At 50.8% G+C, this 27,454-nt stretch overlaps 1 protein-coding gene across 3 annotated transcripts in view; it reads left to right on the top strand.

The window, feature by feature from the left end:
- ZFPM1 (zinc finger protein, FOG family member 1) overlaps positions 1 to 27,454 on the top strand; it is a 279,431-nt gene that overhangs the window by 102,279 nt on the left and 149,698 nt on the right. For 2 of the 3 annotated variants that reach the window (XM_085639658.1, XM_085639657.1), the window contains exon 2: positions 24,539 to 24,670. The exons of the other annotated variant lie outside the window; for it this stretch is intronic. In XM_085639658.1, coding sequence (XP_085495784.1) covers positions 24,539 to 24,670 — 132 coding nt within the window. The remainder of the gene's footprint in view (positions 1 to 24,538; positions 24,671 to 27,454) is intronic. 3 annotated transcript variants of the gene reach the window in all.

Raw genomic sequence — 27,454 nt, 5'->3', positions numbered from 1 at the left:
TAGAAACATTGTCTGTTTGATGAGACTCACCTTTCATTACACAAAAATGTCCTCTCGACGCTCTTTTGTTTTCCACCTACATGTGTGTCAGACTTTCATTTGAACAAGGTGATATACCTGGGTGTTTTGTTTTTTTTTCTAGTCTTCATATAGAATGGAAATGGAACATCATAATCTTGACTCCAGGCTATGTTTACAGTTGGAATGATCTTGGCTTAAATGTCAAGGTGTTGGTCACTTATAGTGGGTGAGAGCTGTGAAGGATCTAAACTCGCTCTTGCTAGAATAGCCAGTAGAGCAGTTATTTGTCTTTCAGAATGGTTACTTCATAAGACAAGATCAATACAGTGGAGTTCATATAATGCATGCTTGTTCGTAACACTCTTAGAGCTGCATGCCCGTATTCTCTCAATACCTCTTACCGTTACTGCTGCCTTGAAACCAGTACTCCGGTTAGATCCATTTTGCACAGGGCTCCTGCTTGTCCTCTGGCCGGTGAGGTTGCCTGGATTTCCATTCACTTTGGATTCCATTGAAGGGAGGTGATCGCTGCTATAGAACTGGAAGTGAGGAACATATTAGTTACCGCTATAGGGATATCTTTCACTGTGATAATAATCTTCATAGGTTTGAGTGATTATCACCATTTCCATCATTTCGCAGTGGTCTTTAGATCTTTTTAAATGTAAACAATGAAAAATTGGGTGTATCCGTACCATGTGGCATGACATTGATGCCTGCGCTAGAGAGGTCACGGGTATCGGTGATTTCTTTTTTTCCTTCTGTTTTTGATAAATCTTTCAAATGGTCCTTTGGTCCTACCCGTAGTAATCATGATGATATAGCAAATTTCAATCACTGAAAGCGCATTGATATGCCCAAGTGTTATTACTCCGCTAAATGGTACTCAAGTCAATAGGCAGAGTGTGCCCTCAGTTTCGAGTGTTTGATCTGCAGTTAAAGCATTGATCCCTGCAGGGGGTGCTAAATTCGCGCAGTTATCTCCTTTGCTCCATTCAAGTGTGTATCCGTGGTGAGGACCTATTACAAGAAATGTATAATTAGCAGGGGCGCAGTTAATTTGATTCAAGAAAGTTCTGCCTATTGCTAAAACCCAAAGTCTAGCGAAATTGCAATAAATGACATCCAATATTGATGGTGTGCTGGCTTCCCTGTTCTGGTGATACCATTGGGGTGTGGGTATTGGGGGAGGGGGAAAGGGAGGGTGCCACTGATGACCGCTTTATGTCAATACCGGTGACAAAATATTGCAGGGGTTGAGGACATCAAACATCTCAATACCCCAAAAAACTAAATAAATCAAATCAATTTCTGCCAAAAAATAAAATCTAGCAAAAAAGGCTAAATGTGTTTGTCTTTTTGTCTTCTTTGTTTCGGTCTCACCCTGTGTTTCTTGCTGCCTGAAGATTAGATGGGGTTAAGCACTGTGACAGTATTTAAGATGAATGCAAATTTCCCCATCACGTGCACTTAATAAAAAAAAAAAAATCCTTTCCGGGCTGTCAAAATAATACAAAAAAATATTTAATGTTCTAAGTGGAGTCTGTTGGAAGTGCGATTTTTGGGCGCATCCTTGCAGTGTGCAGCCAGACTCAGTAATTCCATTTTTAAAGCATGAAAAAAGGGAGTTGATGAAATTCCACTATCTGCACCGAACCAATATGCAAAATATCTCGCCCACAATCAAATAGCTATTATGTTTTCATTTCCATTTCGGCGTATTTGCTTAATGAAGAATAGACAGATCAGACTGGCAGAGGAGGCCTGCGCGAGATGATAACTCCACGAGGCTCCCAGCAATCCGCGCGCACTGACGCTTCCAGTCCTGTCCTTTCTCGCATTTTTTTCACTCTCCCCCTTGGCAGCGCATTTAACCCTTGAAACTGCGGGCAGTTGGATGCAATGCCAGGGCCGAAGGAATCTGTTTGTATCATACTCACATTGTTGTTGATCTTCGGTATTCCTGTATTTTTTACTACCCTGTTTGCTACATTTGTGCACTGTTTGCTACATTTGTGCACTGTTTGCTACATTTGCTGCATTAGCAACATTTGCTCTCCGTTTGCTACGTTTGTGCTTCGTTTGCTACATTTGCGCTCTGTTTGCTACATTTGCGCTCTGTTTGCTACATTTGCGCTCTGTTTGCTACATTTGCGCTCTGTTTGCTACATTTGCGCTCTGTTTGCTACATTTGCGCTCTGTTTGCTACATTTACGCTCTGTTTGCTACATTTGCACTGTCTTTGCTACATTTGCGCTCTTTGCTACATTAGCAACATTTGCGTTCTGTTTGCTACAATTGCGTTCTGTTTGCTACATTAGCGCTCTGTTTGCTACATTTGCGTTCCATTTGTGCTCTCGTTGCTACATTAGCAACATTTGTGCTGTTTGTTACATTTGCGCTGTGTTTGTTACATTTGCGCTGTGTTTGCTACATTTGCGCTGTTTGCTACATTTGCGCTGTTTGCTACATTTGCGCTGTTTGCTACATTTGCGCTGTTTGCTACATTTGCGCTGTTTGCTACATTTGCGCTGTTTGCTACATTTGCGCTGTTTGATAAATTTGCGCTGTGTTTGCTACATTTGTGCTGTTTTTGATACATTTGCGCTGTGTTTGCTACATTTGTGCTGTTTTTGATACATTTTCCCTCTGTTTGCAACATTTTCCCTCTGTTTGCAACATTTTCCCTCTGTTTGCAACATTAACATTTGCACGCATGGAAATTTTAGCGGTTCAGACTATTGCAGCTCTACCATTCTCTGTCCTTGATTTGATGTTGCCTTACTGCTGATGTACGCTCCTTGACATGCTCCAGATCTGCTATGGCTTCCCCTACAACACTTTGTTTTTGCGCCTTGATTCTGTCTCACCAGTGCAAGTGTTTGCGACTCTGCGTCATCTCTCCGTATTCTGTCCCAGACTCTTGCTTCTTGCTTGTAGACTCACTTCCTTTGTTGTTACTTAACAACTTAAGTTGTTCTTTACCAGTCACATCTGTAATGATGTCATCCCCAAACCCTGGAGACTTAAGCGTCCACACACGATCGTCCATGCCAATGCTATAGAAAGTACTCCAGTCCATTTCATATTACCTGACCAGGTCCATCTCATAGTATACAACCCTGGATGCTTTTTGCAATAATGTGTTTCTCAATCTCACTGCTGTGCCATCAATTCATAGGTCCCGGATGTAACGTCTTTGTCATGCTGGAGTTCACTGCTTACAATTTACATTTTTGACCAAATCAGCTGCGAGGTCTCCGCACATGCTCCCCAGCTGTCTCCTCGCTGTAGGACTTTAGACTGAGGTTTGATGTTAAGGATTTCAATTCTGTTGCAAGAATGTTGAATGCTTAAATTAGGCACAATGCGGTAGAGCCGCTATTGACCAGCAGCAAACCTTGATGACTGCAATGAAGAGACTGCCCATGTTGGCTGTGCTTCTCATCCACAAAAGATACAGCACAGAAGCCTCTGTTCCAGATTAGCATCTCGGTTGGCCATTTCCCTACAAAAAGAAAGGCATCTGTGAAGCCGCCTCCTTCATTAAAGCTGGAACATGACAAAATCTCCTACCAGTGAAGATAAAGACACCCAAGGTCACTTGAACTTAAGGAATAAAGACCCGACTCTTCCAAGTCAAATAATACAGCATCCCACTGACCACTACACAGACAGTACCTCCTGGTACTCTTCTACTTACTATATTTGTTCTTGTTCTTCTTATCCTCTTATTACTTTTGTTATTATCATTTTGGTCATCGTGTTATTTTCCTTCCTCTTCATTTTACCATCCTTGTTCTTTCTCTTTGATCTCATTCCTTTTTCGCTCTTCCTCTTCATCACCGTCTAATGCTACTTATCATTTTATTCTTTATGGCTGTTGTAGTTCTCATCTAATAATATCTCCAGTTCTCCTCACATAAAACTGCATGCATTAACATCAAGGCTTTCTTAAAAGATCCGCCCATGAAAATGAAAACAAAAAAAGGACAATTTAACATAACAGTAACTGCAAATATTTTGTAAAGCTCAGACCTGAACCATTAAGAGCTGATGTAGATTGTTAGGTTATACTGTGATTGTGTTTCTTTAACTTTTTTTTGTAACATATCTTTATTGCATTTTTCCTAAAAACACAAATAATCAAGGCAAGTTATCGGGTAACATTTATCAGGGTGGTATGAGGCAGGCTAGTATTTAAGTTACATCATCACAGAGATCTGCAGGTCAGCAGACAACACATGACACAGACATTTACTTCAAGTCCACACTGTCAGTGACACACACTGGTGGCATGGGGGATCGTGGCTCCTTAACCCGCACAACTCTTGGAAATCTCTGCACATCACAGACCATCATCTAACATCGGCCCTCCATGCCTGGAATATAATCCTACCGTAGGCCACAGGCCTACTGCAGTTGATCATCTGTCTTGTTCTCCAATTTCTCAATGAAATAATCTCATTTATAGTATCGCCCTGCCCCCCCTTCATTTGTTGCCGTATGTCGGACAAGACAGTTACCTCTGCCTTGTCCCACCTCAGCAGGTTTGTTTTCCATCTTTTCAGTTGGGGCATTGCCATGGATTTCCACGCCATGGCCATACTACTCTTGGCCAACACCAGGGCCAGGGTCACAAAACCATTACTATGTTTACGCCTTATTTATGTTGGGGGCACTCCTTAGTAGGAACTGCAAAGGGTCGAGGAGAAGTCTCCTCCCAATCCATTCCCCCAAATAGCGCAAAACTTTCTCCCAGTACATGGTAATTACAGGGCCGTGCCGCAGCATACGTAGGAAGTCCGCCTCCAGAACAGCACATCAGGAGCAGGTAGAGAACGCCCACGGATGCGTATGCCCCACCCTTTTCTTTGTCTGGTAAGTGTGGTGTATTATAGTAAACTAAGTGTACCGAAGCCTGGCATTCATTGACACCGGTTTTACAGACTCCAGACATTGTCTCCAGGTACTATACGGCAATTCATGGCCCAGTCTGGCGTCCCGCCAATTCTTCAAGTGTTTCCCGGGGCTCTGCAGCTAGCTGCGTAGTGCACCGTAAATGTGGGTGACCGCTTTACATTGGTGGTCATGAGTGAGCAACACTGATAGACCCTCAGGCAGGCTCTGGCCCCTTCAGTGAATCCCCCCTACACCTGTCTCCCTAGGGAGTACAGTGCCCCAAAACAACAGAAATTATCTTGGGCTCAGTCTATACGTTTCACACACATTATCAAACGTGCACCATTGACCGTTCTTGGCCAAATCGCCTCAGCAGGTCACCCTACCGTCCATCCAGTGCTCTGTTAGGTGTTGGAGTTTGAATTGCCTGGTGTGGGGATGGTCCAGATAGGCAGGTCAGACGAATATAGCGGCTGTCCCCCACCACCACATAAAAGGATGTGTTTTATCCAGCATATCTTGTCCACTTAAAAAAATGTATGGTCTGTCCTGGTAGCCAAGGTCACACCCATTAATATTCCAGGATACCACCTCCTCCCAGTTCCCCCAATACATCTCGCGCTCCTGCCTCAGTGCGCGACCCATTGTAATTGGATGGAAGCATAGTAGAGTTGATAGTTGGAAGCTCCCAGTCCCCCATCATCTAGTGGAGCATACAACTTCGACAGGGCCACTCTTCGTCTACCATTCCCCCAGATGAATGATAGTGGTAGTGAGTTCAGGTCCCCAAAGAAGGTGCCAGGCAATACCACTGGTAGGGCAGGGAAAAGATATAAAAGCCGGGGCGAGAGAAGCATTTTGGAGATTGCAATTCTCTTAATAGGTGACAGCGGTAGTTGGGTCCAGAACGGCAGTGAGTGTCGTGCCTTCACAATGGCCCTCCCGAAATTGCCATCTATTAAGTCTCGGTCGTTATGGTACATTGCAACATGCAAGTACTCCGTGTGTCTGGGCTCCATTGAAGAAGAATGGACAGGTGGGAGTGCACTGTTCCCGCCGGGACCTTCAGCAAGGGGAACGTGCATGATTTGTCCCAATTAACATTGAGACCTGACATGGTCCCAAACTCGTCTAGTTGCTCAACCAACAGTGGTTTATTAGTGCTGTCAGTCCATAAATAGATCGACACATCATCTGCGTAGAGAGAAATGTGTTTGGTGCCCTTTGACAATTCCCCACTCTGGTCACTTGGAGCGCAAGAGGCCCACTAGGGGACGATGGTAGGGTTGCACTTTCCTGGGCCCATTAGTACAGATGGAGAGTGCACTGGCCCAATTCCGCAGTGTTTGCTCCAAAGAACATCACTGGAAAGCAGTCGGTCCCCGGGGTCCTACATTGTGCTTAATAGCTGCCCTGATCTCCTGAATCAACAACGGGCCCTCAAGCTCCAGCTTCTGGATCCTGGCAGGGGCCGGCATGTCCACCCCAGCCTGGTACCGCATTAGGTCATGCTGGGGGACCTCTGGGGGAGCTTCATCCAGTTTACTATAGAAAGAGTGAAAAACCGCATTAATACTTTTTTGCGTGTTCATTAGTGGCCCATCAGGTGCACGTATGGTAGTGATCAGAGTCCTTCGTGTCTTTGATTTCAGCAGCCATGTGGGAATAGTGCTCGCTTTGCGCCTGTTGCATTCTGACATGCAACATATTCCTTGTAGTCCCAAGTGCTGAGCTGCTAGAATGTCTTGCTGTGCTCCTTTCACAACTCCCTCAGGGTTGTCTGCGCTCCCTCATCCATCTCGTCACGGAGTTCCAGGTCTCTGAGGTTGTTCTCCATATGCATGAGTTCCCTGTGGCAGGGCCGTAACACAAGCCCCTGCAGCCCCCGTGGTGTGGGGGGCCCCAAGCTCCAGTGGGGCCCCTTAGCACAGCACTCTGGCTGCAGAGCTCTTGATTGAGCCCAGAGGGGGTCCCTCCACGTGCCTTGCAGGGAGGCCCCCCTCAAGGTTCGTTACGCCAGTGCCCTGTGGAGCACTTTCTTAGCACCCACTACCTTTTGAGAGGCAGATCTCATGGAGTACCACTTTAAACACATCCCATTCCACCACGGGGGTAAAAGCTGTGCCGCCATTATCAAAAAAATTCCGTTGTATGGCCAACCCTATCTAGTCACGAGATACAGGCTCAAGGGGCACTGCCGTAGGCAGGCGCCATGTCAGAATTCTTGCATGTGGCCTCCCCAGTTCAAGGTAATCTACAGTGGGTTATGGTCTGACATGGTACTCTCCAGATATTCTGCCCCCACCAGCCTGATGTCTGCACTCCCTCATCCATCTCGTCACAGATTTCCAGGTCTCTGAGGTTGTTCTTCATGTGCCGATCCCATGAAGGATACTTTAAACGCATCCCATTGGCCCCTGGGGGCAGAAGCTGTGCCATCATTATCAACAAAATTCCGTTGTATGGCCAATCCTATCAGGTAATGAGATACAGGATCATGGGGCACTGCTGTAGGCAGGCACCATGTCAGAATTCTTGGGTGCGGCCTCCCCAGTTCAAGGTAATCAACAGTGGGTTATGGTCTGACATGTTACTCACCTGATATTCTGCCCCCTCGAGCTTGACGCATGCCTCCGTGGACCCAAAGGCCAAATCCATTCTGGTGTGAAGCAAGTACACTCCCGAATAATGTGGAAAATCCCTATTGATAAGAAGAGCCCACCACAACTCCTTTACTTTTACCTGTGCTGTCCACTGTTGTAGCATTCGAGTGTTAGCTGATGCCTGCATACCCGAAACCGGGGTGGTGAGACCTATCCAACTGCAAATCCTTAACACGCGACATAGTTGCCGCACCAGATAGTCTGAACCTGTAGTATGGTTAAATGGGCAGGGGTAATCGACTTAAAGAAAGGGGAGCAGTTGGAGTTGGGTGCATACAGATTACTAATGCCAGAGGGGCCCCATCCAGATCACCCTCCAGTACCACATATCGACCCTCTGGGTCTATCCTGGTATACGTTGCAGTGAACGGCACACCAGATGCTACCCAAATCAATACCCCTTTGACATAGCCTGAGTAAATGGTGCCATAAACATTGCCACTCCACCAACTTCTGCAGCTCCCCAGCCACCAGGTGCATTTCCTGTTGACCTATGTCGGGCACATCTGCTTTTAACATATGTGTATATTTTGTAACGCTTTGCATGCATGGCCATACCACAGACTTTCCACCTCAGTAAGAGAATCTTGTCATTCTACATTCCACAGCACCGTGCCCTTCCTTCTAGCAAGAACCCAACCTGTCCCTGCTAAGACTCCAGTTTTGCATACCATTACTTACTTCAGATCTTCAAACATACAATTATACACTAACGCCACAAACACCCACCCCCCAGGCTAAGTAAATAAAACCGCCTCAGCCAAACAAACTGTACACAAAATGTGCGAAAAAATCATTCCACTTGGATAATGGGGCGACGTGGCACTATGTAGCATTGAAATTCCCATCCAGTATGTCAGCTGCCCTTCCCCCCAGTCCTCCAACAGTCCTCCAACTCCGGATGGTGGTGTCGAAAAAGGAAGGCCCCCAGTACAAAAGGCTACATCTAGAAACATGCCAAAACCTCCAGACATGTTGCTGGGCTCACCAATTCTATCAGGTTATCTAATCCGTCGTCATGGAGGTGATGTTGAGGCCCACCCTCCGGAATTCCTCCATTTTGTCAATGGAATCCCGATCCTGGGTCACAGCTTCCCCCGCCTCAGAGTCTCGATCCTCGGACTCTGCTGAGTGCCCTCTTTCCATCTCATCTCTTTCCATCTCCGTGGCGACTGGCTCGATCACATGCTGCCTGTTCCTGAAATGGTTTGTGATTGGTCCTTCTGTTGGTGCGACAGTGAGTCCTCGCAGGAAACCATCATCAACTGTTGCCTGGTTCCTATGTCCTCGCGCCTCTCCCCTAAACTCCAGCCAGTCCCATGCCTCCTGCAGTGTCTGAAAGAAGAGAGATTTTTCACCATCCTGTTTACGAAGGCTCGCTGGGAATAACAAGGCATACTTGATGATCCGTTCATGCAGCTGGCATTTACTCTCCTTGCACGATTCCCATTTCTGTTGCACATCTGGAGTAAAGTCAGGGAACACTGTCACTTTGCTGTTCTCAACTTACCTTGGAACCCTTAGTATGTGCTATATGCAGGTTATTGTCCCTGTCTCTGTAGTTGAGGTTGCGTGCCACCGCTGGTTGGGCAGGGCATCTAGTGGAGGTTGATGCCCGTTGACCCGGTGGGCTCTCTCCACTGAAAAGAAGGTTGACGTCTTACGGCCCAGGACTATTGGCTCCAGCCAGTGTTACAAATACAGTTCCATACTGGGGTCCTCCACATGTTCGGGCAGACCCACCACCCATATGTTTTTATGTCGGGTACGTTCTTTCACGTCTTCAGCTTTCAATTGTAGTTGGTAGACCTCGTCCATCAAAGTTGAGATCTGGGTCTGAGCCTCCACTAGAGAGGGACGGACCATTGCTTGGACCGACTCCATCCTGTCCATGTGATCCTGAAGTTTCCATTGGTCTTCCCGAAGGAGACTCTCCTCTATAACCAGTTTGTCTATCTTGGGACCCAGGGAGGATTTAAGGTCCAGTAACTCGCCAAATGTATCACAATGTTCTTGTAACCTGCTCTTTAGGGCGCTGGTAGGTAGAGTCATCGCCAGCCTTGCGTCCCTCCTCCCTGACTGCCAGAGTCTGGATTCACTATCGTCTTCCAGTGGGAGCTCACCAGGAATTCCCTGAACCCCATGCGATTCACGCCTCAGCACCAAAGTTCCAAGACCCCAGGCCCGCCGGCCACTAGGAATGCCGGGAACCCCACAAAGAGGGCTGTCTATGGGTTGTTCGATATTCCCACTCCGTCTACAGTGGCATGGGGGCAAATGTGCAGCCACTTTCTTGGGCCCCCAGTTGTGCTTGTTTCTCATGAGGGGGGGAGGGATTCACGGACACAGCCCTCTTCCAGGGGGGTTGGGGGGTGGCGGCAGCAGCCAGGTTAGATCATCTCCTCCAGGCCGGAGCCGTCACCCTGTGCCTGCAGGTCTCACCAGGCCCCATGCGCAGTCCATATCATGCTGTACAGTCCCATGGCACAGCCATATCCTTATTTCAACAAAGATATCCCAGCAAATACTTGTGGCCAGCTGCAGCGCCTTCGCCACCCCCGTAATGCCTAAGTGGGCCCCTCGCACATTTCCTTGCTCCTATGATTGGGAGTCGCCGCCAGTAACAACGGGATACAAAGGAAAGGCCGCAGCGTCAGCCTCAGCCCGCCTCAACACACTAGGCCCCTGTGACCAGGTTCAGCACAGCCACCTTATTGGAGCTCTTGAGGCCAGCATGCCCCTCCAGCTCAAGCAGCACAGTCATCCCTGCACGACCCTCTGTAGACTGCTGCCATTTTGAAAGGGAAGAAGCGGGATGACGCTGAGTTATTACTGAAGTTGGGCACAGAGCTCCGTGGTAATTTTCTGCACCTGGCACCATCTTGGCCATGCCATGATATTAGAGCACTCCAGATAAGTCCTTTAATGGGGCAACAACTTGGTAAGGTAGCTAGGTGCATTATATTCTCCATTTTAAAAATATGTTTGTGACTTGCAGGTCATGGGTAAGAATCCTGGCTAGTGAGCCATACTTTTATCTTCGAGGAAAAGAGCAATAGTATTTTTCGTAAAAGTACTTCTGTTATAACTCTCTGGCCCTCATTACGAGGTAGGCGGAAGTCATACGGAGATTCCCATCAGCTGAAATTACCATCACCGGAAGGTATCTTCAATATGGATTTCCACGAGTTTGACGCTATAAAATGTAACATACTTGTGTGGACGTGGAATTACCATGCAGAATTCTACATAGTGTCCCTATTCTGAGGGGTTTAACGCTTCCATTTACCACCCACTGAATAGGTGGTGAATGGGAACAGTAGCGTCTCTGTGGGGTTGGGGTGGAAGAAGGTGGACTGGGAGAGAAGGGGAGGCAAAGAGAAGAATAGTTTCCAAAGGTTGAGCATTGCATACTACCCTTTAGCCAAAGACAATCTTGACGGGTATCGAAGGATGAAACTTGGTTTCTGTTGACCAAAAGTCTCATTCAATTTTACCGGCTGTAATTTCTAGCTTGTTAATTCAGGCCCAGTGTTCCCGAACCCAGGAAAAGTGGGTGTGGCCAACACTTGGCCATTCTTGATCAGGTAGAGCGGTATCCTACCCAGGGATACTGCTCTGCTTTATGCATAACTAGACCTCAAGATGAGGAAGGAAAGCAAGCAGAAAACTGCAGTAAGAAAAGTAGATGCGTATAAAGGGCACACATAATACATGCAACACCATCTACATGAAACAACACAGGAACTGGTGCAAGAGGTCTATTGGTCATGTTCTGTACCAATTACCCACACCCGGCACCTTCCGCCCAAGACCCAATCTATGGAGATACAAACTGGTGTGGCACAGGGCTTTCAATCGATGAACTTCAAGTAGTTCCCCCAAAAAGTGACCGTGAGGAGAAAAGGGCGATCCAAACGATTCATTCCATCCCGTCACTGGGAGGGCAAAGGGGGCTTATTGTAAATTATTTTGTTAGTGTTTTTAATTCTCAGCTTTCCCATGACCCATAGGAAGTTTCTCAATTACCTTTGCTAATCCTATTCAAACACCCTGAGGAGATGAAACCTTGCACAATGCACTTTATCTAACTGTTGGGCTTTCCTCGTCTCTCCAATGTCATTTTGGACAGGGGGCCGGGTTTTTAGCAATTTTTAGCACTTTTACTCATGCAAAGATGGCTCTTTTTTATCTTCTTAACTTTTGTGTTTGGGAAGCAGCTACTATTGATTCACTGTTTGATTGTAAATTGTTTGTATTTTTAGTAACACAATAAATTTAACTAAAAACAACCCAATGCTACTGCACCATCCATTCCCAAATTGCCCATCTTGGTCTACATACTTACTACAGCGGCACTACCAATACAGCCCAGAGCTGTAGGATAAACCACAACCCCGAGAACTCTTAGCACCGAGATTCCATACCAATAGCAGACATTCGCTATAATAATCTTAACAACCTAAAGTTGTGTGCAAATATAACCTCTTCTGTATTCAACATTTTGTGATAGACCTCATTGTTTTACTGTTACTAAGAAAAGAAATCTTGAATTCAAGAACAGCAAAAAAGATGAAATGGGGAGAGCAGGATTAAAAAGGAAAAAAAAACAAGGTATGTTTTTTTTTCTGTCAAGAAGCAAGTGAAGTTGTGATTGGAGCTTGGTTTTCAGGAGGAGTCTAAGCCATGGAGAAAGGTGGTCATGCCATGGGTGGACGTAGCTATGGTTCTGTGCTCTGAAATGGCCCTTTGTCAGGCTTCTGACTGCACCTCGTGCGGTGCCGTGTCTAGCACTCATGTGGACCATAGCAGCCCTGGTTTGGTGCTTCATTTCTAAACTGTAAGACCTTCAGTACCCCCCCATGCCACAGCCCTGTAGGGAGTTCTTTAAATGGACCTTTAGCAGTAGCAGGTCACCACCCTGCTGAAGATATCTGACAACCAGTCGCTGCACCTGTAGAAAGGACTATGGTCTGGTAAATTATAAGCAACTAATCAAACTTTTTATTTACCTGTGTTTTTTTTCTTTTTTTTTTTTACTTTCTTGCGTTAACTTGTTTGTTCAATTTCGACTTTGCAATTGCATAGAACCCCATATCACACTTTATTACTGATCATCTCTAAAAAATATAGCTTCCAAAGAGTAAAAGCAAATACAGATAATAGAAAACAAATGCCAAAAAAGCAGTTTTCTCACCGACTACAAATGAGCAAGAAAATAATCTACAAAATTTGCCATATTTAATCCATCCAGGTCTAATACTGGAGCGCAGCTCAGATGATTCCATATTATAAATGGCCATTGACCGGTCCTCGATTCTAATGACCAGATCTGCATTAATTGTGTGTTTTGATTATTCCGTTTTGTAAAGGGCTTCTGCTGCCACGAAGCTGCTAAGTGCTTATGTTGGGGGTTATGGTGCATAAAACACTTTGGACCATGATATGTTTACAGGTCCAGGTCTGACAAGGGACAGGTTTCTGCATCCAGACAGTGCTTCTGATTGCAAGTCTTTGGACTAGAGAACGCTCAATGACATAGTGAGCATGCATGATGAGCATTAGCAAGGACCAGGAGGGGATGCGCGGTGACCAGGAGGGGATGCGCGGTGACCAGGAGGGGATGCGCGGTGACCAGGAGGGGATGCGCGGTGACCTGGAGAGGATCAAGGGTGTACGATGCATCAAATCACATGGGGAGAGGTGGAGGTAAGCTAATGCACACCCTCCACATAAAACCCAAGATGTACAATGACCTGTAGAGGATGGGCAGTGTTGGAAGGCGGACCCCGAGGAGTCGGTGCGACCACCAAGGGGGGGGCCCTCACACTGCACGAAGTAGCCGAGCGCTGCCGAGAAGTCTCCTGAGAGATCCTTCTCCTATCACGTACTAGCACAGTAACACCACCACACAGGACTCAAGGAGGTTGTCTTGTGACAAGCAATTCTTTATCAGCAATAAAAGGGTTACGAGGGCAATATTTACACGAAGGGATCGAGGGATCCACCAAAAGTCTCAGTGTCTCTTTAGAAGGGTCGGGGTAGCGGGACAGTCTTTGGCAGGAATGCGGTACGAGGGTACCTGGGGCCCAGTTCTTATCCTCAAGCTGGAGGACCTCCGGATCTCGGAGGGGTCGAGCCGCGACGGCGTCAGCAGGGCTCTGGCGTACAGTTCATGGAGAGCCGCGATCCAATCAGCAGGGCTCTCAAGATGGTTTCTGCTCAGCTCGAGCCGCGACGTCGTCAGCAGGGCTCCGAGGGAGGCTTCAGCGAGGTTGGGCCGCGACAGCGTCAGCAGGGCTCCGATGTTCCAGGTGGTTCAGAAAGGGTTCACAGGAAGGAGCCGCGACGCAGTCAGCAGGGCTCGTGATGGTTCCGACAAGAGTTCTTCTCCGTAGGGTCAGCCGCGATTCAATCAGCAGGGCTCTCGACTCCGGGATACAACTGCCGAGCTGTGGTGGGGTCGCCCCAGATATAGGTCTGGAGCCCTTTGATGTCCGGACCTATGCGCCCGAGGGGGCGGAGTGGCCGGGTGGAGGTGGCCAGACGCCCAGCAGGAGAGGCGCCAGGCCCATGGGAGTTGCCGGGCGATCACACCTCGAGAGGGGAGGACAGTTGGGGGTCCCATCGATACTGTCCTCCGCCGGGGGCGATGAATGGTTCCTGCGGCACCCCCTGGCTAGTTCGTGGTGCCTCGATGGCGGGGCTTCGCTGGGGTCGAGGCTGGGTTGAGCGGGGTCGTGCCGGCTGGGGCACGGTGTGACGTGGATGCCAACAAGATGGCGGAGCCACGAGGAGTATGCGACCACGTGCAGCTCCGGGTGAAGGGTCTTGGTGCAGTTCAGACGGGTGGCCCGTGAAGGCCGGGGCGGGGAACGGGCACAATCCAGGGGGTTAAGGACCACGCCACGAGGCCGGGTCCAACAGGCGTCCCCCCCAGCCGAAGGCATGGAGAGTCACCCATCTCCTTGGGGATTCTCCTCGTCAAGGCGGAAGAAGCGGGACAGGCCGTCGGCGTTGGCGTGGTCATTGCCGGGCCGGTGTTCGACGTCAAAGTCCATTCCTTGTAGCGAGATGGACCACCGCAGCAGCTTGGGGTTCTCGCCCCGCATTTGCATTAGCCATTGCAAGGGCCGGTGGTCGGTCTGGACCCGGGAGTGGGTGCCAAAGAGGTAGGGCCGGAGCTTCTTGAGGGCCCACACCACAGCGAAGGCCTCACGCTCAATAGTGCTCCAGCGTTGGTCTCGGGGCAGTAGTCGTCGGCTGAGGAAGGCCACTGGTCGGTCGAGCCCCTTTTCGTCGGCTTGGGATAGGACGGCCCCGATCCCATACTCAGAGGCGTCCGTCTGTACCACGAACTCCTTCTGGTAGTCCGGGGCCTGCAGCACCGGAGCAGTACACATGGCTGTTTTTAGGGTGTCGAAGGCTGTTTGGCAGCGGGGTGTCCAGTGTACCTTCTTGGGCTGCTTTTTGGACGTTAACTCTGTGAGGGGGCCAACAATGCTCCCATAGTCCCTGATAAACCGCCGGTAGTATCCGGTGAGGCCCAGGAAGGCCCGGACAGCGGTCTGGGTAGTGGGGGGTTCCCAGGTCTGGATGGCATCTATCTTTGCTTGGAGGGGGGCCACCTGCCCGCTCCCCACTTGATGGCCCAGGTAGGTCACGGATCCGTGGCCGATTTGGCATTTGCTGGCCTTGATTGTGAGCCCGGCCCGCTGAAGGGCGGCCAGGACGGCCTTCAGGTGGCGAAGGTGCTCGGCCCAGTGGTTGCTGTACACGGCAATGTCATCTAAGTAGGCCGCGCTGAAGGCCTCAAGCCCGGCCAAAACCTTGTTCACTAGTCTTTGGAAGGTGGCCGGGGCGTTCTTCATTCCGAAGGGCATCACCCGAAAGTGGTAATGCCCATCTGGGGTCGAAAAGGCGGATCTTTCTTGGGCGCCGGGGGTGAGCTGGATCTGCCAGTACCCGGCGGTGAGGTCCAGCGTGCTCAAGTAGCGAGCGGCCCCTAGGCGGTCGATGAGTTCGTCGGCCCGGGGTATCGGGTGTGCGTCTGTCTTGGTTACTGCATTCAGGGCTCGGTAGTCCACGCAGAATCGCAACTCCGGGGGGTGACCGGGAGCTGCGGCCTTGGGCACCAGGACGACAGGGCTGGCCCACGGGCTGTCGGAAGGCTCGATGACTCCCAGGGCCAGCATCTTTGCTACCTCAGCCTGGATGCAGGCCCGCACTCGGTCAGGCACCCGGTAGGCTCTGTGCCGTATCGGGGGGCTCTCCCCGGTGTCGACATCGTGGACGCACCGGTGGGTCACCCCCGGGGTGAGAGAGAAGAGGGCTGCGTAGTCCCGCAGTAATTGCTGGCAGTCGTTGCGCTGTTCCGGGGTCAGGGACGAGGCGAGTTGGACCCCTTCGATCGATCCATCGTGAATGTCGGATTGCAAGAGGTCGGGCAAGGGCTCGGAGTCGACCTCGCCCCCTTCGTCAGTCGCCAGCAGCAGGCTCAGTTCGGTCCGGGCGAAGTGGGGTTTTAGCCTGTTAGCATGTAGGACCCGGAGGGGGTTCCGGGGGGACTCCAGATCGACCAGGTAGGTGACGGGACTTTTCTTCTCCACCACCTTGAAGGGCCCGGTCCACTTGTCCTGGAGGGCGCCGGGTTCGACCGGGGCCATGACCCATACTTTCTGTCCTGGCTCGAATTCTATAGTAGAGGTGTTGCGATCGTACCACCGCTTCATGTCCTCCTGGCTGGCCTCGAGGTTGGCTTCGGCCATGGCTCGGAACTTGCGGGTCTGGTTTCGGAGGGTCAGGAGGTATCGGTAGACGTCAGGAGGGGCGCCTCGGGGTTTCATCTCCCAGCCCTCCTTGACCAGGCTGAGCGGTCCGCGGACCGGGTGCCCATACAATAGTTCAAACAGGCTGAACCCCAGGGACTTCTGCGGGACCTCCCGATAGGCAAACAGGAGGCAGGGCAGCAGGACATCCCATTTCCGCCTGAGGGGTTCTTCCAGGCCCTGGATCATCCCTTTTAATGTTCGGTTGAACCGCTCAACCAGGCCGTTCCCCTGAGGGTGATAGGGGGTCGTGAACTTGTATGTGACCCCGCACTGTTGCCACAGAGACCGCATGTACCTGGAGATAAAGTTCGTGCCGCGGTCGCTCACCACTTCGCTGGGGAATCCCACTCGGGAGAAGATCCCCATCAAGGCCCGGCCTACCACAGGGGCCGTTATAGTTCTTAGCGGGACCGCCTCCGGGTACCTGGTGGCGTGGTCCACGAGGACCAGGATGAAGCGGTGGCCCAGGGCGGTTTGGGGGTCCAGGGGTCCCACAATAACGATTCCGACCCGTTCGAACGGGGTGCTGACGGCGGGAAAGGGCTGGAGGGGGGCCTTGACCCGACCCCCCGTCTTTCCGCTGGCTTGGCAGGTCTGGCAGGACCGGCAGTGGTTGTCCACATCTCTCCGCATCCGGGGCCAGTAGAAGTGGGTCAACAGACGACTGTACGTTTTGTCTTGCCCCAAGTGTCCGGCGAGGGGCACATCATGGGCCAGGTGGAGAAGGAACTCCCGGAAGCGGAGGGGGACCACCAACACGCGGCTGGCCCCGAGTTCTGCTACTTTCTGTTCACTGTACAACAGGCCCTCGGTCCAGTAGATCCAGTGGGTGCCGGTCTGGTCACCGTTGGCTTGCGCGGTCGCCTGTTGTCGGACCCCTTCGAGAGAGGGACAGGACTGTTGTTCTTGCTGGAACTGCTCTCGGGTGGGGCCCCCTTCGTGTCGCCATTGTGTCAGCTCTGGGAGGGCGCTCGGAGAAGCCATCTCTTCGGGGGAGGATTCGCTGGGTCCTGGGTCGGTGTCCGCCTCCTCCTCGCTGCTGGCGGGAGGGGGTGTGAGCCCCTCGGGCTGGGCGGTCCCGGAGGTCGAGGATGAGTGGGGGGCCTGGGCGGTCATGGACCGGGTGATGGCGCAGGCCCAATCAGCCAGTCCCAACATTCGGAGGTGTTCTCGTCGCTCTACTTGAGCCCAGGGGGAACTTTCCAAGTCGTTCCCCAGGAGGCAGTCGACCGGGGCGTCGTCGCGCACTGTCACCTTTAGCAGGCCCGTCACCCCTCCCCACTCGAAGGGGACCAGGGCCATCTGGCATAGGCTTTCACTGTTGTCGGCCGTCCGTACGGGGCACAGCACATTCGGTAGAATCTGCCCAGGGGTCACCAGGTGGCAGCGGACAGCGGTGATACTGGCGCCTGTGTCACGAAGGGCTTCGGCCCGTTGTCCATTGACCGTGACCTGCTGCCGGTACTTCTGGGTGTTGGTTGGGATGGGGGTGCAGGGTACCATCTCTCGGCTACCCAGGCAGACCAGGGACATGGCTGCCGGCTCCCACTCAGTGTTCTCTCGGTCGAGGGCCTCCTCTTCCTCTTCTTCTCCCCCCAAGGCGGCGGCTGTCAGCTGCCGGGGCGGGTGCCCGCCGGCCCCGTTTCTTCGGTTCAGAGGGCAGGCCGGATCGCTGGCAAAGTGTCCTGTTTGTTGGCAGCCGTAGCAGGTCACTGGCGGCCGTGGTCCGGGTCGGGCCGGGCCCACCTTTCGGGCTAGGCTCGGGGAGAGATGTGGCTGCGGTGGCCCTCGAGGGGGGCTCCTGGGGGCCCCGGCGGGAGGGTCTCGGTTCCTGTTCGGCCCTCCCCCCCACCGCGCTGGCGGGGGGGCCCGTTGGGGTTCCTCTGGTACTCCCCCATTGAGTTCCGGGGGACCCGGGAGTTGACCCATCGATCGGCTTCGACGGCAAGTTTTCGCGGGTCGGTCATTTTGCTGTCGAGGAGGTGCTGCCTCAGTTCCACGAAGCAATTGTTGGAAAGGTGTTCCCATACGATGAGGTCGACCAGCTGCCCGTAGGTGGTTGCTTTGCTCCCTTTGATCCACCCTTCTAGGGCCCGACTGAAAAAGTCCACATACTCCACCCATGTGGTACCCGGGATTTTCTTGCAGTCTCTGAACCGCTGGCGGTACATTTCCGCTGTTAGCCCGTAGCGGGTGAGCAGGGCCTCCTTCATGTGATCGTAGGAGGTCATCACCTCCTCCGGTAGCTGGAGCAGCGTGTCCCGCCCCTCACTCAGGAACCGCCCCCACAGGCCCGCGCCCCAGTCCTTTCGGGGCACCCGATGAGAGGACATGGCCACCTCGTAGGCCTTGAACCATTGTTGGATGTCGTCATTCTTGTAATACTCCTTGACGACTTCTTTCGGGATATGCACCTTGGCCTCGGAAGGCGGTAGAGTGTCTCTGGGGGTGTCAGTCCCTCCGTTCTTGGCCTTGATCTCGAGCTCCTTGAGACTGCGCTCGTGCTCAAGAGTTAGTTTCTTTTCCTCCAACTCCCGGTGTCGTCTCTTCTCCTCTATCTCTTCTTGAAGGCGCAGCTGCTCTAGGGCCAGTTTCTTCTCTGCCAGCTGGAGTTTCCCGTCCAGCCGCAGTCGGGCGAGCTCTAGCTCGTGGCTCCGGACCTTTTCCCGCTCTCGTATTTCTTCTTCGGAGAGGCCGGTTTCTAGACTCTTTCTTCCTCCGGTTGCCGGAGTCCGTGCGGTTGCTGCGGTCTCAGTCAGGGGCAAGGGCCCTTCCTCCTGGGAGGGGCCTGCCCCGGCCTCCAACCATGCCCTCAGAGCTTTCTGCATCTCCTCTTTGGTACCCAGGCTGGTGGTTGCAATGCCTTTGTCTTTGCAGAACTGTTTCAATTCTTTGTGCGTATATTCTTCCAGCCGTTCGGGCTGGAACTCCATTGTCGCGTTGTTTTCCTGGCTGCTCATGATGCTGTTCGTTTGGATGGGTAGCTAGTGGGTACTGGCTGGTACGTACTGCGTTCGGCTCGGATCCCACCGCTGCCACCAAATGTTGGAAGGCGGACCCCGAGGAGTCGGTGCGACCACCAAGGGGGGGGCCCTCACACTGCACGAAGTAGCCGAGCGCTGCCGAGAAGTCTCCTGAGAGATCCTTCTCCTATCACGTACTAGCACAGTAACACCACCACACAGGACTCAAGGAGGTTGTCTTGTGACAAGCAATTCTTTATCAGCAATAAAAGGGTTACGAGGGCAATATTTACACGAAGGGATCGAGGGATCCACCAAAAGTCTCAGTGTCTCTTTGGAAGGGTCGGGGTAGCGGGACAGTCTTTGGCAGGAATGCGGTACGAGGGTACCTGGGGCCCAGTTCTTATCCTCAAGCTGGAGGACCTCCGGATCTCGGAGGGGTCGAGCCGCGACGGCGTCAGCAGGGCTCTGGCGTACAGTTCGTGGAGAGCCGCGATCCAATCAGCAGGGCTCTCAAGATGGTTTCTGCTCAGCTCGAGCCGCGACGTCGTCAGCAGGGCTCCGAGGGAGGCTTCAGCGAGGTTGGGCCGCGACAGCGTCAGCAGGGCTCCGATGTTCCAGGTGGTTCAGAAAGGGTTCACAGGAAGGAGCCGCGACGCAGTCAGCAGGGCTCGTGATGGTTCCGACAAGAGTTCTTCTCCGTAGGGTCAGCCGCGATTCAATCAGCAGGGCTCTCGACTCCGGGATACAACTGCCGAGCTGTGGTGGGGTCGCCCCAGATATAGGTCTGGAGCCCTTTGATGTCCGGACCTATGCGCCCGAGGGGGCGGAGTGGCCGGGTGGAGGTGGCCAGACGCCCAGCAGGAGAGGCGCCAGGCCCATGGGAGTTGCCGGGCGATCACACCTCGAGAGGGGAGGACAGTTGGGGGTCCCATCGATACTGTCCTCCGCCGGGGGCGATGAATGGTTCCTGCGGCACCCCCTGGCTAGTTCGTGGTGCCTCGATGGCGGGGCTTCGCTGGGGTCGAGGCTGGGTTGAGCGGGGTCGTGCCGGCTGGGGCACGGTGTGACGTGGATGCCAACAAGATGGCGGAGCCACGAGGAGTATGCGACCACGTGCAGCTCCGGGTGAAGGGTCTTGGTGCAGTTCAGACGGGTGGCCCGTGAAGGCCGGGGCGGGGAACGGGCACAATCCAGGGGGTTAAGGACCACGCCACGAGGCCGGGTCCAACAGGCAGTGACCTGGAGAGGATGCCGGGTGAGCTGGCGAGGCTACTCCGTTTCCCGGTGAGGCTGCTCTGTGTCCCGGTGAGGCTGCTCGGTGTCCCGGTGAGGCTGCTCGGTGTCCCGGTGAGGCTGCTCGGTGTCCCGGTGAGGCTGCTCGGTGTCCCGGTGAGGCTGCTCGGTGTCCCGGTGAGGCTGCTCGGTGTCCCGGTGAGGCTGCTCGGTGTCCCGGTGAGGCTGCTCGGTGTCCCGGTGAGGCTGCTCGGTGTCCCGGTGAGGCTGCTCGGTGTCCCGGTGAGGCTGCTCGGTGTCCCGGTGAGGCTGCTCGGTGTCCCGGTGAGGCTGCTCGGTGTCCCGGTGAGGCTGCTCGGTGTCCCGGTGAGGCTGCTCGGTGTCCCGGAGATGATGCCCAGCGACTAGGAGATGATGCCCAGCGACTAGGAGATGATGCCCAGCGACTAGGAGATGATGCCCAGCGACTAGGAGATGATGCCCAGCGACTAGGAAGTGAGGTACAGCAACTAGGAAGTGAGGTACAGCAACTAGGAAGTGAGGTACAGAGACTAGGAAATGAGGTACAGCGACTAGGAAGTGAGGTACAGCGACCAGGAAATGAGGTACAGCGACCAGGAGAGGATGGTCAGTGCGCTGGTAAGGACGGTTAGTGACCTAGAGAGGAGGTGCGGTGTCCTGGAGATGATGCTCAGTAACCACACGAGGATACGCAATTACCTGGTGAGCATGCACAGTGACCAGAAGATGATGGTCAGCGAGCAGGAGAGGATGCACAAAGGACTTTAAAGCCTCAACAACAGACCTAGAGCTGGAGCATCAAATTAAAAGTTGGATCACCAATGAAGGGAGCCTGGGTTCTGAACTGGAAAACATGAACCATAATCTGAGAAGCATGAACGAAGGTCAGGAGAGCACACGTAAAGACCAGAGAGCACGCGTAAAGACCAGAGAGCACGCGTAAAGACCAGAGAGCACGCGTAAAGACCAGAGAGCACGCGTAAAGACCAGAGAGCACGCGTAAAGACCAGAGAGCACGCGTAATGACCAGAGAGCATGAGCAGTGAGTTCTGCACATCAAGGGTATCCTTGAAAACATGAACTCACTTTGACATCTAAAAACAAAACTATCAATTTCAGAGAATGAACCATGACCTGGGAGCAGGACCAACATGTCAAGAACATGCACCATGACCTGGAGTGCATTAGCAGTGATGCAAGACCATGGTCGGTGACCTGGAGTGTAAGGACTGGAGGACATAACCAGTGATCTGGGAATTCTTTTTTATTTTTTTATTTATCCTGATGGTAGAGGAAGGCAATCCTAAATGGCAGAGTAGGCCCTATGGCACGCGTATGCCAAGGGGCATCTTGCAGATGGTACCAGTGCCGGCTGCCAGCTGAGTCTTATAAGAACAGTCTCATTGGGAAGCGGAAGAGCTCTAATCACTGGTGCAGCAGCTGAAGGAGTAAAGCAGGGGAGGGTTAACTTTATCAGCCACCGCAGAGCTGTGCAGGCGTGAAGCAAGGAATTAGCCTAACGATGTTTCATTTACAAGGCGAGCGGGCGATTTGCTCGCCCACGATTGTTTCGGAATATTATCAGCCCCCGTTCTTAATTGTGCTGGAACTGAAATTAGCAGAATTAGAAAAATTGCCTTCCCCTCTCCGGCTGCCTTGTTATCCACGCTCATTGTTTGGGATGATGTATAGATGATGGGCGTCTTTGTTCTCCCCGCGTAAATATCCACGCCTGGAGTCACGCGCAGCCGCTGAGGTCGGACAACATTGTTCCTGGAGATTTCTTTTTTTGTTAATATTTTTTGTTAATATTTTTTTTTTTAAATGATCTTTCCCTCTGTTTTGCTTGCCTGCCTCCACTTTGCATATTTAGATGCAGAAAGGACTAGTCCTGTGGCTGCAGCGGTAGAAGGGGGTTGGGAGGGGAGGTTAAGCGTTCTGAGGATGCGCATGCTTGCTGGTGGAGGGGCATGAGTTGGCAGGGACATGCCCCTGACCTTGCAGTATATGAGGGAGGCTTGTGTCTTCGTCTCTGGCAATCCTTCCTTCTAAATTTAAAAGAACATTGAAGGTCTTATTGGTGAACTTCCTACTAGGAAAATGGGGACATATCTGAGTCTGGTGACTTGGCAGCAATGCCGCTGCACTATGGCAGACTCATGTGAATGACTGAGCTTTGCCCTTTCAGAGGGACTTTCTGAGGTCCCTGTAGCCCATTCCACCTCAAAGCCCCCTGTATTTTCTTTCTTTTTTTACATCAGTGGTTAATTTGTAAACAAATACGTGCCGGGGCTCTTCTCAGGAAGCAGCTTACACCAGCCCATTTCTCCTGCTAGCGCCGACTAAAACAGAACCAACTACTAACAAAGAAAGTGGGGAGGGGGTATGGTGTAATGGCCAGAGCTGCCGACTTTGGAGCTGGAGAACCAGGTTTGAGTCTCTGCGTCAGCTCAACAACCTGTGACTCAGGGTAAATCTCTTAATCTTCCTGTGCCTACCATAGACCCTGGTGCTCATGAAAAGCGCCGGTGTTGATTAAGTGCGGTGCTGAACACGGGAAACCACAGACTCAAATTAAGGATTGCATTTAGTTTACCTTGCAGTAGCACACACTGCAGTTTGCATGCGCGACCAGCTCGTCTGACTCTGAAGAGCCAACATAGGATGCGGCAGGTAAAGAATCTGGCTTGTGGCTGGTTCCCGGGCACCGAGGTCTTATAAATTTGAAGGTGCAAAGAAAAGCTGTTCTCTGCTATGGCACTGAGCCCACATGCAGAATTTGCTTGTTCTACTGTGTTATAGTTTTGGGATAGTCGTTTTAAGGCAACAGGGATGCTTAACCGCTAGAAACGACGAGAGCGACGGCAGCAGATTTTGTGTTGAGGGATTGTTACGTTACAGAGATTTGTATAGCATGTGTTCTGCTATTAATATGCCTTTGCAGCGCCATCAGAGTTCCATGTAGCTTCCCACCGGTGTGGGCTGGAAATATCAAAGCAGAATATCTACTGGTATACATCGTCCATATTGTGACCAGAATATCGAAGGACAAAATATCGAAAGGTGAGTTCGTATAGATTTTCTGTACCTAACTCCTTATATATGTACCTTGGTGGTATGGCTATGTTCACGGTACGTAGATATGTAGTTAAGAATAGCGAATCCATCCTTACTCTGTGCACTTACCTCTTTGGTATGTTGATACTCATTATTCTGGTCACGATACTGTGACCCGCAACATTTTGGCTTCGATATTCCCTACCACAGTCCTTCACGCCCTTGTTCCGAGCATTTGAATTCCACTAAGGACTGGAATCTGACTACTTGTTTTAGTCGGATCATCATTCGTGTGGGTGTGGCTACTGTGCTGCTGTCATTCATAAGTGGTGTTTGTAGCCAAAGGTCTTTACCAATTCATCTACATATATCTGAGAGGATTCTGATGTGCACTGCTGGCTGTGGAATATTGTCGTAATTGTAGTTGTATTTATAAAGCCCTTACTACCCTTGATTAGCCGTTGAAGCGTTTTATGCCGGGCAGCATACTGCTGCGGAACAAATGTTAGCAGTTAGTCCAGTGTTATTGGTTATTGCTCGGTGCTAGGCTTAGCCTTGTGTGCTGAAGCAAACCATTCCATGCATTCACTTCAGTTTCTTTGTAGTAGATGAAAGTAACAGAAGTTGTGTGGTTATTAGTGGAGAAAGGGGGCATGTGAGTACATGCAGATGTTTGTTGGGGTTTATCGATGAGCAAAAGGAGATTAGATAGGGTTAGGTTGCAATTGACAATATGTTTTATTAATACTCCACCTTTTCCTTTTAACCAGGCTACTTGTGGGGTCTTAGTTGGGTGCACATTTTGTGACAAAAACATATACCGGCTTCCTTTTGTTGTTTCAAGGCTCCCTCGGTGACATGGAGGATGGAGAAGAGAAAGGACCTGAGGACAACAGCCAGTTGGAGAGAGATGGAACATGCTCTGATGTGGAAGGATCCGCCGAAGAGGAGAGCACCTGCCCTTCCAGCAGTGATGGTACCCAACATTATATTACGATCTTTCCCTTCGCTCGTGTCCACTTTCTACATTTTGTTCTCTTGCTTTTGCTCTCCTAAACATCCTCTTCGTTATGCCCTCAGTTGTATGACTTCAGCTCTCCCTCATTTTTTCTTCCTCTCTCAGCTATTCCTGTCTCTCTCACGCTATCTACTTGTTTTCTTGCTCTGTTCTTCTTCCTGTTCATTACACATCCTTCGCTCTTCCTCTTTCCCATCTTCCCATTCTTCATGCCACACTGCTCCATTGTTTCTCCCTGCTTTTTCTTCTCTTTCTTCTATTCCTACCCTTGCCTCCTTTTATGTTATCTATTTTGTTTCTTTCTGTTATTCTCATCTTCACAACGTCTTTCATTCTTCCTAAGTAGCGCTTTCTCTTTTCTTCCCTTTTAATCCACCCGTTCGTCTATCCCTCCCTGTTCTTCACACTCATGCCACCCATTATGTTTGTATCTTTCCTTGCTCTACCTCTCTTATGCTTCTTGTCTCTTCTGCTTTCCCTCTTCCTTTCCTGTTTGCCTCCCTACCTATGGGTCTCTTCCATTTATCTTTCTGTTTTCATCCTTTTTTGTCTCATTATGTTCTTTTCTTCCTTCCATTCTTTTCTTGGACTCTTAATGTTCTTCAGTTTTCCCCTTTTTTCTCTATTTTTATCCCTCTTCTCTTGTTTGTTGTTTTCTCTGCCTAGATCTTTCCTTCTCATCTTGTTTCATGCCCTCTTCTACCTCTCAGTATCGCTTTTCTGATGCCTTGTCTCCTCCTATCATCATTTCCCACACTCAGTCTGACAAGGCTCTTAGACAGGTGGGCTTCATACTGAACTAAAAAGGGATGTTTCGAAACCTGCTAATGTTTTCATTTGCTTGCTATTGCGTTTTTGCGTTGCATGGTGAGTTTACTATAGTTGTGTTAACTAATGCTCTTGATTTTTCCACTTCTGTCGTATAAGACATTGTTAAGCAAGTTTTCAGGAAACACCTACTTTTTGGTTTTTGAACCTATGGCAGAGCGTACTAGAATTAGGTAGCCCATGGTGATTAAACACGAAATTGCATAATCACCATGCATACTGGGGTGAATGTATGACATTGTTCCTAATTCTGTCCATCAATAGTTCTTTTTGCATTTGTCACCCCGAGTGGGACGGGTATGCTCAGACGTGGGTTCCGTGCTCTCCATGCCACTGGAATCAAGCTATGCTGGCTGAAGAGGGGTGAAACCCCGAAACCGGTCCTAGGATGCTTGTTTACAGTCCAGGGAGGACCTGGCCGGGCAGTTCGGGCTGGAGTGTTCCCATTGGGCACAGGGTCAAGACTGATTTGCATATGGCTGGGTCCTAACTGGAATGGCATGGTGAGCAGAAAAACTATGGATTTAGGCCCAGATCTCTGTACTGGGGTGTATGACATTGTTCTGCATTCTGTCCATCAATAGTTCTTTTTTGCGATGGTAAAGAAGACAACGTAGTGTGCTAATGTCGCTAGACAGGCCTATTGGAGGGTTCCAACTCTGTGTTAGTCTGATCTGTAATACAAGGTCATGTTAGCCTTGGTCTGACCTAGGGTTTTTATGCATATATATATATATATACACTAAGAAGAGGGCATAATTGCAAGAGACCTCTGGACTTGGAGACTTGAGTTCAGTGGTTTACCAGCTACAGGTTTAGGAAATATGGAACAAGCCTTGGAGAGGTGGGCGTTCTTTTTCTGTGCAGACATTTGTTTCCTGCTTAATGGGGAAAAAAGCTTGACTGGAAAAACTTGGTCAAGAAAAACTGATAGTCTGTTGCTGGCATACATGCTGCTGGAGACAGGCTAATTTCTGGGGACAGTCTGAATCTAATGGCTTTGAGAGTTAGTATTGTGATCTTTGTTTAATCTCCGCAAGATCTAACTTTTATGCTTTTAAAAAACAGGATACCCCTAGTACTGCAGGTGTCTATGCCAGATGCAGAAGTAGACCCTAAAAATGAAGGGGCCCGGCGAGAGTCTCCCTACTTAAATAAGAAGACTTGACCCTGACTAGGGTCCTGGCTTTTGGGGTCAGTAGCTAGTGCCGCTCAGTGGCGGCTCCCCTGCAATGGCGGAGGAGCGTCTCCCCACTGGCTCGGACCCAGCAAATGAAAAATAAAATGATATTTTATTGTTGTTTTATTTTTCAGCTTCTGGCTGAGCCAAGCGTGTGCCGGGAGGGGCGGGGGTGAGCCTTGGGAGGGATGAGAAGTGGAGTGCATTTATAAGTGCTCATGTCAGTTTGGCCGGCTGTCTTAGGCCATCCAAACAGAAATGCGTAGTTGGGTTTTCCCAACTAAGCTGTATTCCACCACTAGGTGGAGAAACAGCACAGACTCCCTGTGCCTGAGCAAGTGTTGAACCAGTCTGCTCAGGCCAATCTTCGTGCTGCTCTCCGGTAGCATGAGAGCAGTGCGGGGATTGGATGGGGAGTTTCTGATGGTGCCCCAGGGCTTTGCTAAGAGCAGGAAGCAGAGGAGCACCAAAGTGCGAGGTGGGCAGTAGCATCAGGTAAGTTTTTAATTTATTTATTTTACGTTTTTGATTATTAATCCCCTCCCTGCAACTGCCCGCCACTTTTTATTGCCAGTAGCCGCGACTTGTGCTGTCAAATAATTTTCTAGAAGATCCTCACAAACTGTGGCCATGAAGACATTTATTATTGTTTTCTGGTTCTGCTGCAGAAAACTTAGAACAATGAGCTGATCTTTAGGGTGGTACTTCTCGGACAGTGAGGCTAGACTGCCGAA

This window comes from Triturus cristatus, chromosome 12 (assembly GCF_964204655.1).
Source record: "Triturus cristatus chromosome 12, aTriCri1.1, whole genome shotgun sequence".
Taxonomy (NCBI): Eukaryota; Metazoa; Chordata; class Amphibia; order Caudata; family Salamandridae; genus Triturus; species Triturus cristatus.
The sequence above is the reverse complement of the archived record's forward strand: the minus strand, read 5'-3'. Positions and strand labels throughout refer to the sequence as shown.